The sequence below is a fragment of the Coturnix japonica genome, chromosome 1 (genome assembly GCF_054131305.1).
Source record: "Coturnix japonica strain WE chromosome 1, WE-NBRP24, whole genome shotgun sequence".
Classification (NCBI taxonomy): Eukaryota; Metazoa; Chordata; class Aves; order Galliformes; family Phasianidae; genus Coturnix; species Coturnix japonica.
This window is the reverse complement of record NC_140663.1, coordinates 58,633,257-58,648,527: the sequence shown is the minus strand read 5'-3', so window position 1 is coordinate 58,648,527 and position 15,271 is coordinate 58,633,257. Positions and strand designations below refer to the sequence as shown.

General features: G+C 39.3%; 1 protein-coding gene across 6 annotated transcripts in view; it reads right to left on the bottom strand.

Moving 5' to 3' along the window:
• The window catches only part of TBXAS1 (thromboxane A synthase 1), a 238,587-nt gene that overhangs the window by 136,371 nt on the left and 86,945 nt on the right, over positions 1–15,271 (bottom strand). For all 6 annotated transcript variants that reach the window (XM_032445779.2, XM_015867313.3, XM_015867342.3 and 3 more), the window contains one exon: positions 14,529–14,581. In XM_032445779.2, the coding sequence (XP_032301670.2) occupies positions 14,529–14,581 (53 nt within the window). The remainder of the gene's footprint in view (positions 1–14,528; positions 14,582–15,271) is intronic.

The following is a 15,271-nucleotide window of genomic DNA, read 5'->3' as shown; positions in this document are numbered from 1 at the left end:
TTGTCTTTCCAAACTCTCTTTGCAGCCATCTACACAGCATTCACTTATATGGATTTGTGTGATCGTATTACTTACATTCGACAGCACTACATGTTTTTTTTTTCAGTGCAGTGTAAAAAGAGGTAAGGCTACAAGATGGCTGGGGATAAGCAGACAATGTTACTCGAGCTATATAAGGGGCAGCCTTTTCTGTCTTTTATTTAAAAATAAAAAATAAAAAAATAAAGGAAGGAAGAACGACGTGCTCAACACATATCCTGATTTCTAGTCTGGAGCTGGAAGAATCTTCCCTTGACAGACAGACAAGCAATTTCTAGGAAGCAATGGGAAGTTTAAGCATGGCAAGGCTACAGCCATTTCATACAAGATAAATGGAGATAGCACAGCTCACTTGAAGATGAGGGATATGACGGAGAAGATACACAGAAAAATAGGGCTCAGAGAACATGCAGGATCAGAGCAAGTAGCATAGTGCTGCTTTCTAGCAAAGCAAGGGGGACCAATCTGAGTAGTGAAAGCAGGGAGGATGCTGTGTGTCCTAGGTAGCTGGAGAGCATGCGTGCATCACAGTGCAGGCTCCAGGGAAGATGTGGGGATGGGGGACAAAAACATGTGTGCAACCATGCGGAAAAAATGAAACTGGGGAGATGTCGAAGGATTCAAATCTGATTTGTGATATGATGGCATGGCAAGATACAGCAGTCCACAGAGCAGTTTGGCTGTAATAAAACCATGAGTGTAATAAAGTTGCTAGTTACATGCCCATCACTGAACCTCACATAAGCAAATGCTCTACTAGAAAACTAAACAAACCTGTGTGATCCAACTTCAGCCTCTCATAAAGCATCTCTGACCTCAGCAAAACAGAGACTTTTATTTTTCTTCCTCCATGAGACCTGACAGCAGGGTACAAACAAAACCCATCCATATGGCTTCATTGCCACAACATTCATCTCATCTACACTTTGCTATTGTGGCCAGGATTCGAGTGTGACTAGAGATTTTCACATCTCCCGCTTGGGTTGGCTATTTTAGCCCTGAAGGAAATAAGCAGCTCTCAGAAAACACGGAGCATCTCTATCTGCTGAAAAGCCATGTCCTGATACATATCTTCAAAAGAGGCATTGGAAACAGAAGCATTCAAAATCAGTAGGCTGTTTCTGTTTTAATTCTGTACTTTATCTCTGATTTCTTCCTAGGCAAGACAGCTCATCTGCCTCCTGTAAATACAATCAGCAGCAGTGGACGATACAATGTTTTGTTTCTGCATGTGTTTGAAATAAATGTACACATAATTTTCTTTCTGTCTACCCCATCTTAGCGGCATTTTGATCTTAAATCAATGCGAGTGCTGCGATATATTGCATACCATCACTTTTTACTCCTTTGCTCTGCTTACATTAATGCAGATCCATGCATTTCTGGAATCGTACCATCTTAATATTAGAATATTTTAATTCCTCCAAGACAGATAGGACTCAATATACTGATTTTCTGCATTGTAAACATAAGACAATGAAATGAGTAAGCCAAATTGAGTTTTGCATAACAAACCACACAGACACACACTGCTTCCTTAAATAAGAAACAAGGCATTTCAGCTTGGCCATGACTACCAGTCTGGAGATATCTGAAGTAAATGAAAGCAAGATTTGATGACTGGGAAGCCATGGGCACACTGCATCACTGCTTCCTGTGCTACGAACTCAGAGCTGCCAGCCAACCCCGGACAGCCTTACTCAAGCACAGAGGGGCTTGCCAGGCTCACCATAAGAGGGGCAGGCACTAGGATTTGTTTTTCTTTTCTGATCTGCCTTCAAAATACATTGAAACAAAGGAAAAGAGGATAGTAACCACCTACTGAGCTCCTGGGAATGTACTTTTTCTATGCTACAGCATACAGAATGCAGTCAGGCAAGATTCATTTGTTTTAAATCCTTGCATACCTATGGTAGTGTACTTTTTTCCTATACATTTTTAAGACCCACACACACACACAAAATCGCTTAATTTTGTTAATGCAATATTAAATGCACACTAAGCCCAATAAAAGTCATTTCCCAACGCTGTATGCATTTATCATGAAACCACTAGCAGAATTCTTTACAATAAAAATGCTAGCTGTACACATGACCAAACTAAATTATCTCGGGAAATGGCTAATATCTGACCATGTGGAAGCATTAGAAAGCAGGGCTTTGTAATAGGACTAGAAGGAAAAAACTGTGTCATTTTTTGGTTGTTTTTTTCTTCTTTTTTTAAGAAAAATTCTAAAGATAAAAATATTTTTAATAGGAAATATTTCTAATAGGAAAAAAAAAAAAAAGCTGCAGCTCCAGGAAATTTTCCTCAATCAATTCAATCTGTCGTGCTGGACCTTAAAAACCCATTAAAAACAACCATGATAAATTTCCCAGCCTCGTTCAGTGCATCACGCAGAAGACAAAGGAAACTGCAATTCAACAGAGAAAAGAAAGAAGAGAATGGAAAAAGCTGATAGATTGTGCATCAGTGGTAGCAACATCCTTGCTCACAACAGCAGGCAAATCTGCACCACAAAGGATGGTAGGAACAGAGGGGATGTGTACAGCTGACAATGGCACTCCAAAGTAATGACTTCCAGGAAAATGGGTTCTTACAAATGGACAGAACGCTGCTGGGAAGCAGTTGAGTCACAACTTTCATAACATCACAAATTATTTCAGCCTAAAAATTGCAGAGCAGGACATACAGCCCCAGTAAGACAACTATGGGGATAATATCCCATTCAAACTTCTAATGTGAACACCTGTTTTACATTATTAAACCTCACTGAATCTGCACAAGTTCAAGGGTTTGACCCAATATTTATTGCGTAGTCGTACATAGCAGATCATATTCCTAATAATATCAGTAAGAATGGCCTAGTTGACCTATTTTTCCATTGAACTCCTTGTATGCAGTATCAATTGTAACAGATTCATTTTTGTTGCTGCTGGGTTTTTTTTGGTTTTTTTTTTTTTTTGTTTTTTTTTCCCTGAGCAAGACTTGGGGGTGGAATTTATAGCAAGTTGTTCCAGGATAAGTATGTGCAATCTGAATCCCTAATCATGGTGTGGCTCATTTACTCCTCTTCCATGGGCCTGCCTTCCATCTTTGAGCAGCAAGTCCTGCACACCCACCTCCTTCTAAAGGGTGAAGGACAGACCCAGCACAGAGCATCACACCAATGCTGGGACCCCACCCCCATGCACACACTGCACACATTCAACCTCTGTTGCTTTAGACAGCTGTCCTGGGCCCACATGTGGTCACCCTGGCATGACAGTGAGATGTAGGCTGAAGAATTCCTCTTCTTTGGCTCAGTCGCAGCTGCTTTGCTAAAGGCCTCAGTACTCCTGGGGTCTTGCCTCATTTCTGAGCTGCCTGAGTAAATGTTATCATCCAACATTGTTTCATTATATTACATCCCAAACCCACTTGGTCTCTGATGCCTGCTGGAACTGTTTCCAAGAACCCTCCCCTTCAGACAGTAGAGTGCACAGGCAACGTCACTATTTATGCTTCATACTTCTGGGCAGAAAATTCCTGAACCAAAGCTTGCATTTTTAATTGATCACAGTTTACCTAGGAAATAGGTAAAATAAGTTGAAAGTAGATCAATGCAAACAATACATACACGCAAACAATACATGTTCCTTCTAAATATAAAGTTGTTAGGGCAAGATCAAGTCACTTGATCCTCATACAGCAAAAGAAGCATAGCAGAGATGCAACTCACTGGATTTATGCATAGCCCCTATAAACACAGGAAAAAAAACAAAAACAAAAACAAAAAAAAAAACCCAAAAAAACAAACACCACCACCAACAAAAAAAAAAACCAGACAGCTGTGGGATGAACCATCACTGAAGTAAATATATTGATCTATCAAAAATGAATGAAGACTGACAATAAAAAGGTTATAAATGCTTAGAAGAGAGAGAAGGCAAAAACAAAAAACCAACCCACTGAAAAACTCCCACCTGCATTCACAGGGAAAAATGGACTGGAACAATAAAACACAATGGCAGTGCCTGTACATCTTTGATAGCTGCCCCTCCCAAAAGCTGGAACAATTTTTCTATAAACCCAGCAATGTAAATGTATGAGCAATTGCCTGGGGGATTTAAACACCTCATGTCCTGTAGGCAAAGAAGGAAGGGAGAAGGCACCACTTTTAATATTTGTACTTATTGATCATGCTCTCCTCACCCAAAGCCTGTTCAATCCAACAGAGACCTTACAGTTAAATATGCAATGCTGCCTTCAAGGTAGTTTCAGTGCTGCTAGCAAAAGCCTCTTCCCCTCTAACCCCAGCACAATCCACTACTTCAGCTCCGCCAGCAAAAGAGGGCAAGCGGTGACAGCCTGCAGATTTTGAGGGTGCCAGCCAGAGCACATAGTGCGAACAGAAGCCTGCAGAAATGCAGTATTCAGAACGGCAAGTTCAAAGATACACAGGATGGGGAATTATTCAGAGTGCAACATCTACAGCAGTTACATGTATGTATAAACACAACAGTGTATCGATGGGGCATCAGGGGCTACTTAAAAGCCTAAAAGTTATGTTTTTATTTAAGTATTTCACTAAGAAAATCAACAGTAACTATTTTCACAAGCTCAGTTCTGTTTTCCACTACTAATGACAATCCAGTTGTGCTACTTGCTGGACTAAAAGCAAACAAAACACCACTGACTCAAGAGAAATTTAGGTCTGCAGTAAATTTATTCACTTCGAGTATTAATCTTACAATTCTGCAATATATTTATCTGCCTCAAAAATTAGAATTTAAATTATTTTAATAGAAAATAATCCAATAATTAAAGGTCAACATTTGTCCATGTGATATTACACTATGATCTGATCGCTTTAATCCTTGCCTCTGTAGACCTGCCGCTTGTAGACTGACTTGCTCATTCTCCTATCCCAAGCATAGCTTATTTATTAGCTGATGGACCAAATGGACAGTTAGTGAAAACAGAAAATCATTCAGCTAGTTTCACACTACGTTGTTTTGTCCTTCAGAGTATTTCATACGATGATACGTGGGAAAAGAGGTTCCCAAGAACCAAGATCCTCTTATAATGACATTTTTGAAAGACACTGCAGCAATTCCCAGTGTCCTTGCCAAACCCTTTTTCAATAAAATAGATTCCAACATTGAGAGAAAAGCTTGGATTATTGCTCAGTGATAACATGGCTACTGCAAGCCCTTGCAGAGCCAGAACATGGCTCACAGCTCATTCCTTTTTCTGTAAACTACTTCGAGATGTCTGGATACCAAACCTAATTTTATTCAATAGGTATCATCATTCAAAAATCCAGGTTATATAACATGAGAGAAACCCAAAAACACTGGGTCAAGATCCCCATATAATCACGACTCTGTGCTTTTAATGGAGCTACACTGAAGTAAACAACAGCTTGAATTTCCAGACCACTACTTTCAAGCTTGTTTACATGGGGGAAGAGAAGAGATTCTGGGACAAGAAGTGGTTTGAATTTTAATACAGTTAGGTTAGGAAAAATTCCTATGGGAGCACACCCCTATCAATATAGTAATTGCTGGAGGAATTGATCACTTCTGTCCTTGATTTAGTTTGTGCCATTCCAGAACTTCTGTGTTTATACATGAGATGAGGTGTGGGTTTTTTGACATTACGGTAGCTGTTTAATTATACGAGTATGATTTTATCAGTATGACTAAAATAAATCCTCCTTCAAGACAAGCCTTAAGTTTAGCTACCAAATTTAATGGTAGGAAGGAAAGATTCACAGTCCCCAGGGTAATGGTGGCTCAGCTCATTCCACACTTCCCAAACCAGAAAACAAAATAGCATAATAGCTGAAAACAACTTTTTTCCCTGTAGTGGGCTGCACTTCTGCCTACTGCCTGATGAAATCATAGCCAGTTCACTACCAGCAGGAGGTCTGACATAAAGCAGGCTCTCCAGGGAAGGAAGAGAGGTAGTCAAAGAGAGAAAAAGGGTAATTTGAAGATGGTGCCAAACCAACAAAGTAAAAGGAGATATTTTGTTCCCTTTACAACTAATAAAACATAGTAGACTAAAATTGATCCCCAGACTAATAAGGTAGAGGAAAAACTAAAACCAATATATGACAAAACAATAAAAAAGTAATGAAGAGATTTATGGAAGTACATAAAAACCTTGGAATGACGTAAAAATTTTCAGGTCATATTACTGTTTCCATCTCAACGTGGATAAGGAACAAAAATTAGAGTATGTAGGAAAGATGGCATAGGTTAGAAAAGGATAGGGGGAAGGAAGAAAACAAAGCCAGAGCAAATGTCTAGGTAAAGAAGCATGAAAATGATGTCTACAAGACAAACTTGTCAAGGCAAAAATTAAAACAGAAAACCAAGCACTTCAGAGCCAAAGTGGTGGAACCAGCTGGTGGATCTATCTAAGGACAAGAGGGAGTAATAGGATGGTAAGTGTCTCTGTAGATACCTGGACAAAGCAACTGCGGCAATTCTCGAATAGGACAATATGACAGTTTCCAAGATCCACTCCTTCACCACAGTTGAGTGCCCTTGCAAGTAGAGATCCCACAAGGCCTTTGCTAAGGACTCCCCAGCATGCAGAGAGAGGCCTGACCAGAAGCAGCCTCCTGGAGTTCCTGGCAGAAAACTGGGATGCACAGCTGGCTGCTCATTTCCAGCCTCTTCTCTGCACCCTTCTCCTTGTTAGGGAAGTGAAATCCCTATTGCTTTATGCTTCTCATGGCATTTCATAAGGTAGATATGAGTTGTTCTGGATTTCTTTCTGCTGCCACAAAGAAGGGTAAACTGGCAGTGGGAAGACATCTGAAAAGGCAGTGACCCCAAGAAGGGAAGGGGCTGAGAGTGATGATGCATTTTCCTCCTTCTGTGTGAAGAAAAAGGAAATGATTCAGGAGTTTCCTTTAAAATTTACCTCGTGTGGCATAGGAAACACCACAGTACATACATAATCAGATACATAACTGGTGAAGTCAGTGACCATTAATAGCTACTGGACGTGATGTATTACATGCATCTGCTTCAGGTTTGCAGCAGTACTTCTGGATACTATAGAAAATTCTAATAAAGTATTGATTTTGCTGTGCATATTATATAATACTGCTACTTTCCTATACTTTCAAATGAGATACTAAAACAACGACCCAGATTTTTCTGTCTTTAATGCCCTCAGCACATTTCTTTCCAAATGGTGTAAAAGAGAAAAAATTACAAGGTAGATTTCACAGCCTGTTAAGAAACTTAAGGAATGCAGGTTCTGGTAGATGGTGAAAAGGAGAGATTCAAGGTGAAATTAAATCTAGTAAACCAGTTTTTGTAACTACAGTGTTCACTCAGAATATTCCCTCCTCCTCCCTTAAATTAAGACGGTACATCCTGATATGTGGGTACTGATCAGAAGTGTCACACAATAAGACAAGGCAATCTGTTAAGCAGTGGTATCCCAAACCCTTTAAAATGATGATTTTAAGCACTAATTAGCTAAGAAGCAGGCAGTACAGATCAAAGATCACCTGTATTGTATATTAGATGTAAAATGCTACTCAGGCAGCATGTTTGCCAAACAAGAAGTTTTCAAATAATCTTAACCTTGAATTCACAAGAACCTTAACAGCTGAGTGCTGTGCTACTGATGGGAAAAAAAATGTGGGCACTAGGAAACACCTCCCTGGGAGCAAGCAGAGGTGAAACCTGCACTCAGCCCCAGCCCCAGCTGGTACCTGTAGATGAAGAAGCAGAAGTAGACTATGATTCAGTCAAATTCCTCCAATGCTGAGGTATGCTACAAGGGCCTGCACTGCTGCTTCAGAGCTGATGTAGCCCTCGCTGACCTCATAGAGCCTTTCCATGTCCAGCCAGCACCAACACTGTGGAGATGTCCTGACCAAGGAATTTCTGTCTGTGCAAACAGTAATTCACTGAAGCTACAACCACATCAGATTACACAGAAATGAGCATTAGGAACATGGTGCAGCTGACAGACGCCCTCTTTTGTTGCCTTGCCAAGCATGTATGAAATATCCACCTCCTTTGGTTGTATTTCACACACCCTTTCCAAAGGTATAAAGGATTACATCAAGTCTTTGACTTAAGTCGGCTCGCACAGCTGCAGTAAAGTCATGGAGCAGTCAGAGACGGAGGAAAGAAGCTTGGAAAAAATGCAGCAGGGAGCACATGCCTGCACTGCAGTCAGCCCAGGGAAACATCTGAGATCTCAGAGGAGGTGGAAGGTTTTGATGCATCACTTGCATCAAACTTTTCCATCCAAATGGCTTCACCTGCACTGAAGGCAGAGACCTTGACATTTCAATGGGCATTGGAATCCTGTGTTTCTGAATACCCAGAACAAAAGTGCCCTTGGAGCTGGGACTGCAAGAGGCTGTAGTGACAAAACAAAAAACAGTCTTCACAAAGTAGACAAGCTCATAATGAGTGATTCTTGTGGGAGTCCATAGTCCACATGCTAGATTTTGTCCATGGCTAAGAAGAACTCATTAATGAATGCCTTCAACATTACAAGTACACAGAGCATCAATTTGCAACGTCCCAGAAACCAAAGCACATTTGGAACATACCAGAATTAAACCAGTCAACTAATTTACCATAAATTCTGCCTATAAATGGCATCCCACAGGCCTCTGTACACCAAACTTAAACTCTTCATAATGAGCAGGCAGCCCACAAAACCCATTACAACTGCAGCAATAACACTAGACTCCAATTCTCCAAACAGTGTGGTATGCCACCTTTTGGGTAAACCTCTAGGCACTAGTCCCATAAAAGACTATGTCTTCAAGACCAATTAGCTCGAGATGGAAGAGAAACTGGTGATGATATCCCTCTAAGCAATTCGCATGAGTTGTTCCAGCAGCTTGATTTAACTATTGGGACTAAATACAACCAATACCTAACAGTGGTTAAGTGTGGGGAGTTGCATGGAAATGTACTGTTACACCATGGCACTGAATTTTAGCCTGAAAAATTGTTAGGTTTGGGTTGTTTTTAAAAAGACTTTTTAAAAACAGGTTACTCTTAGCAAATTCTAGAAGTGTTGATTAAAAACAAAAGGGAGGGTTGTGCTTTAAAACTTAAAGAGAGGAATATTGAGATTCCCCTATTGTTTAGTCAATTTTTGAGATAATCTTTTCCATCTCGGAGAGAACGGCTAACACATTACTCAGAGGAACAATAAAATTGTCTACATGCAAAGTGCTGTCAAAAGAGAGGGTGGAGAAGGGGGAGAAATATTTTTCTCCCCATTAACTTTTTTCAGCTACAATAAACCTAGGTGTTTATGTGTACCAACAGCAGTTAAAATATTTTTCAGCACAAATGCAATTGTTTCTTTTACAGTGCTGACTCATCAGGGTAGATAAACTTCTGCCTAACTTGAAGCAAGTCGAGTAGCACCATCGACTTTAATGGTATTTCTCTTGTTCTCGAAGTTAGAAACATGTTTGAGGGTTTTCTGTGTGACCTTTACAGAATATAAGTATTTAAAGAAAAGAATTATTTCACAACAGCAGTTATAGGTGTGTTCAGTGATCCTTTAGAGCCAAAGGGCCTTATCAAAACACAGAAAGGAAAAGACTGAAGAATCCTGACAGATTCTGGCAAAAAAATAAAAAATAAAATTTTTAATAATAATAATAATTAAAAATATATATAAAAATTGTTTGGCTTTAAGAAAACAAAAATCCAAGCAAGTGAAGCTACCAAAAATCTTTGTCAGGTTAAATGCAAGACAGATTATGAGAAGCTATAGATCAGATATAGGAAGTTTGCTTTAATTCTCTCTCCTTTGCTTGCCCAGGAATGATTTTCTCTAACTGAAATATGAAAAGTGAATTGCCTAAAATATCAAAATACAGAAAGGGCCATGGGAGAGGTAGTAAGTCCATTAGACCCCCAGTGTAAAAGAGGAAACCAAACAGGGTAAGATTGTTTCATAAAACTAAATTAATTCTTCGCATAAGCCTTCAGAGACAAAGATGAGAATACCTGTCCTGGGATTACTGTGGAGAGACACTAAGAGTTGAATAAGACTGGAAACCAAGAAGTAAAAAACACAACAGCAACAACAAATGAACAAAAAAAACCCCAACAACAATAAGCTTCTGAAATTAAAACAGCAGCAAAAACATTTCTTCTTCAGATAAATTAAGTGCATGATGAAGATACCAGCTGCTCCCTGCAGGATGAAATGTCCACTTTAGGTCCTCAACACCATGTTTAAGGAGAGAAACTGATTGATGAAAAGTTCCAGGCTTCCAAATCCAAGAAAAGCGTGTCACTCTTCTGTACACAGAAGGGGAAAGCCCCAGATCTCTGCAGGGACTGAGCACTGTGCTTCAGCCCTGCTGCAAAGGCCAGCAGCCACAGCAAGAAAAGCCTGTTTCTTGTCCACAACCGTTTGACTCTGGACTCATCTGCAGGAATGCTAACTAGTGCCATCTGCAGCAACCACTTTTTCAGGAGAGGAGAAGTCAAGCATTAAGACAGAACAAACTCCAGCTGCATAGACTTCTGAAAAGCTGTCAGCTGCCAGTGTAGCTTACAATCACAACTAAGCCCTGGACACATTTCAAGTTAGTGACTGGCTGCATGATCTATCCTAATCCTTTAAACCATCCAACCATTTAAGTGACCAGACTCAGTCTTGGTTCCAATAATGATCTATTAGGAAATCATTCAAGAAAGTCTTTTTTATTTTTCCATCAAAAAATAAAAATAAAAAATGGAATACACCCAAGGATATACAGGCAGTGGATAATTCTGTAAACACCTTAATTGTCTGCCCCATTTTAAGTTGCTTTCTTTGTATTACTTCAAAATGTATTGAAGTAACCTGCTGCAAAATGAGATGGGAATAGAATTCCATTCACATCCATGCTCTCACATAGTCCTCCAGGAGTACACATGTGAACCCATTTTTCTACCTGCACCTTGATGTGTTTTCTGTGATACTGTGCTGATCATGGGGTGCTAATGCAGGAAGCCAGCAGAAGATCAGCACAGGTAGCTGCAGTTTGCTGCTGATAGATTTACTGAGGACTGAAACTGGCTTACAACCAGATCTCAGAAACATTCTCATTAATTCCTCCCTGCCATCAGAAAATTCAGATTTTGAGCAAGTTGACTCCCCTTAGCAGTACACAACCTGACAGTCCTGGACTCAAACTCTATGCTGCCTCATTTGTAGGAGTGGTTTAATCCAGGCTCCCTCTTCTTGCTTCTTTTGGACCCATTTCTTCACCTCTGCCTCATACTTTGTTCCTGCCCTGGTTAGCACTTATTCTACTACATATTTGACCAGATTCTCATAGAAGGTTGAGTTGAGGGTTCAAGTGAAGGAAGAGTAGGACATGAAGAAGGAGTATCACCCCACAAATTGCAACAAATTTAAGTCTCTCATTCTTTATTATACACAGTGTTGCCTACGTTATGAACTCTTACATTCTTCCTCACAACCAAATGCATTGCCATGGCTGAAGGCAGAATAGATTCACTGATCTCAGAAGCAGTTACTTGCTTTGTGGCTGTGTTCTATTTTCTCATCATTCACTGGTGGTGTATTGTTGGGCCAATAATCTGTTATTTTGGCACTGTTCTCTTCCTCCAAATCGCCAATACTCACAGTACTGTTAAGTCATAATGATGCAATCACAGTAAGAGGGCACATGCATACAAAGCATGTATGTAAAGTAAAATCAAATAACTGCCTATACAGCTGTGCTAACATATTAGCAATTGCTATTCTGACTCTATCAAGCCCACTACCCTTTCATTTCTCCTCTTCACCCCAGAAGTTCTCTATTTGTCTCCTCTTACCAGAAGTCATGGTCTGCAATTGAAATAAAACAGTCGGATTTAGTGGGGTGAAAATAAAACATCAAAAAAGAATATCCTAAAAATAAGTGACAAAAGTAGCCAAACAAAACTAAGACTACGCTGCTTTCCAAACAGGATATTGTTCACTTTGTATTTTTGCTTTGAAGAACCAGCACATACATTTTAGAGGATAGATTTGTATTTTTTAAAATAGAAGATGCTCAAAAATACAGCTAAACCAAAGCCTATCACTCTGAAGCATGATCTCATCAAAAGTGGTGTCAGTGGCTTGACTTTTCCCCACTATACTGAAATGCTCTACTTCTACTTTTGCAGCAACCAGAGCTGTTCGTTTCCCCCTCGGCCTCCATCTTGGGCCACCTCTGTATGAAAACAGACAGTTTTCACAGCACACACTCAAATCCAAAGACAATTTGCATTGTCTCTCCATATAAAAGAGTAATACCATCACCTCTCCTTTGGATCAGCACACAGGAGCGAAGAAAAAAATGCTTTTGTGACCTACAAAAGCCTTACTTGAAATAATTCTCTACGACTTGAGGCCTTTTGGAATGGAAGGGATATATTGTTTTGACTTGATTAAAGCTGAAAAGTTGATTTGACATCCTGTTGTCAAGGAAACCAATTCACACACAAAAGAAAACAGTTGTGATGGTATCATTCAGACTATTCAAGTGACCTTAGAAAGAAAAAAAGCCTTCAGTTCCAAAGATTTGTATTCAACTCACTTCACCACTGTAGAAATAAAGATCATTGCTCTTTATGCTTATTGGAAAGCAGTTTTCAATCTGGAAAAAGCAAAATGCCACATCTTCTTCCGACTGCCAGATCCAATACTTCGCTGGGTTTGTGCACATAAGCACACCTACCATTTACTGCCTATTTCAAAGAACTACAAATATAATCAAACAGAAGTACAGAGAAGGAGAAAAAAAAATCTTTAATTGATAGAACCATGATAAAAAAAACCCTGACACATACCACACACCTATTGAACATCAGCTCAGTAAGTCAGGTTTCCAAATGCCTTCCTTCAACTACAAATCAATCTTACCTCAAGCACAGCAATGTCTGAACCCAACTTTGTTTTCCTGGGAGATATCAAAAGCAGCATTTGTTCCCTGCCAGCATCCCAGATCTCTCACAAATTATGCTTTTCAAGCACACAATAAATGGTATGCAGTTACACTCAATCTTCCCACCAACTGAATCGCAAGGAGGGAGAGCTGTTCTTGCTGACCACTACCACCACCATCCAGCTTAGTAACCAACGCAAAGAAGTTTCATTCTTTGACAGCCATGGGTAGACTGAAAAACAGAAGTTTTTATCTGTCTGCTCAAAGTCTGTAATTATATATTTCTTTCTCCCATGAGAAAGCCTCCTCTGCCTGGTCAAGTGAACAGACAACTAAATAGCAACTTGTCTCAAATTCAGCTTAGAAAAAAAATAGGTATGATATTAATAAGGAGGGAAATATGCTGAGGAAGGAATGTCACTGTTCCTACATTATTGTTATTTAACGTCATCACACCAAAGGTCATGGAGATAATAAGCTTCAGTCATTTTCCATTTGTTACACAACATACAAATTGCTACAGTGTTAATGAATATATTTCTCCACTCCTGGCCAGGCAAGACAATGTATAATTTTCTCTTAGACAAGTGCCTAACCCTTGGAATTCATTATTTCCACTACTTCTTCCAGGACTTTGTCCTTAGGGCTAAGCATAAATGCCACAAGAAGGCTGTGAATGGGGCTTTCTATGGCTGGTAAAGGTTGCTTGTTGCTTTTGGGGATTATTTTTTTTTAAGTGGAACACCATCCAAAGCGTATCTATATTATTTATGAACAAATACACAAACACACTCATATATGCTTCCTTAGAGGTGTCTTAAAATCCTTGGAGAACACTTCAAAAAAAAATTTGGTATTGTCTATACTTTGTGGATATTATTTGATGCCTAAATAATGATATACTATTTATGCTACAAGCACCAGTTGACCACAGCAATAGAAGTTAGTGTAAAGCAACTGCACTTACAGATAAAACCACAAAAACTGGAAAGCTGATCTCAGAAAAGAAATAATATTCACAGAAACATGGAGGTGCTGGGATGAAGGACCTCCTTCACTCCCAATAACCATCTAAGGGAGCACAACTGAACTGTAGAGAGACAAATGCCTCATTTCTCAACTCTATTTCATTGTATTTTAAGATTACTATTTCTGCATAAATATAAACAGCAAAAGCTGAGCCAAATTCACACTATTTTATAAACTAGGTGGGTTTTGTTTGTTTGTTTGATTTTTAAGATATTATTATTTCTACTCTTCACCATAAGTAGAAAGAATGTGCAGATGAAAAAGGAAAACTGACGCAGGTAGTTTTCCATAGTTCTGAAAAAAACTTTATACAGGAAAATGAAGTCTGACGCTGAATGCTGAAATAAAATAAGCCAAGGCTACTTTTTGTGTGCGATTAAATAACCTCTACATGTATCACCCAGACTGAAATACTGCAAGTGAGCATCTTGTCATGGTATATTCTCCTCTCCCAAACAACAAACCCAAACCAAAGCAAACAACAAGAACCACAAGAGCAGAAAGTTGATGGTACAGCTAAGCTTACCCACAAACAGGTCCATACTCCGTTATGAGTTTTGTGTGGTTTTCCCAAAAGCCCTGGGTGAAAGAAAAATATCACAGTATTTTAGAACAGTGCTTAACAGAAATCCTATTACACAGTGTTGCTAACAGTCGCACCAAAGCTCTGAACCTCAACTAGAAGATCCATGGTATTAACTCAATCTCATCTTACTCTCTTGGCCCATTTCTGAACAGAGAATCTAGAAATGATGAGTGAAAGAAAAATATTTGGAAAGCCATTAAACTTGTTTCCATTGGACTCCTACACTTCAAAATATGCTACCAGGTTACAATATTGTTGTCTTTTTGTTTAGTTTTGTTTTAACTAGCTTCAAGATCAAGGTCGACTCAATTTTCTTTAAATGTGTGTAAACAGAAAAAAATTACACTTATTATTGTAACATAGAATATGCCTTACTAAACACTGAAGAAATGTAAGTAACACTGAAAGGTTGTTTGGGTTTTTTTTTGGGGGGGGAGGGAAGGTGTTTGGGTGCATGAGGTTTTTTTTTGTTGCTTGTTCGGTGGGATTTATTGATGGGTTCTTTTAAGTGATTTGGAATGTAGCACAAGGCAGTCCCCTGGGAGACTCTGTAGAATAGTAAGCAGATTTATTTTAACAAACTTTTGGAATTTTCACTGTGCTTGATTTTCATAATTGATGAAAATTGGTATCCATTTATATAAATCTGTCTGCTGCTGAACTAGACTGTTAGTGCCCTAAAT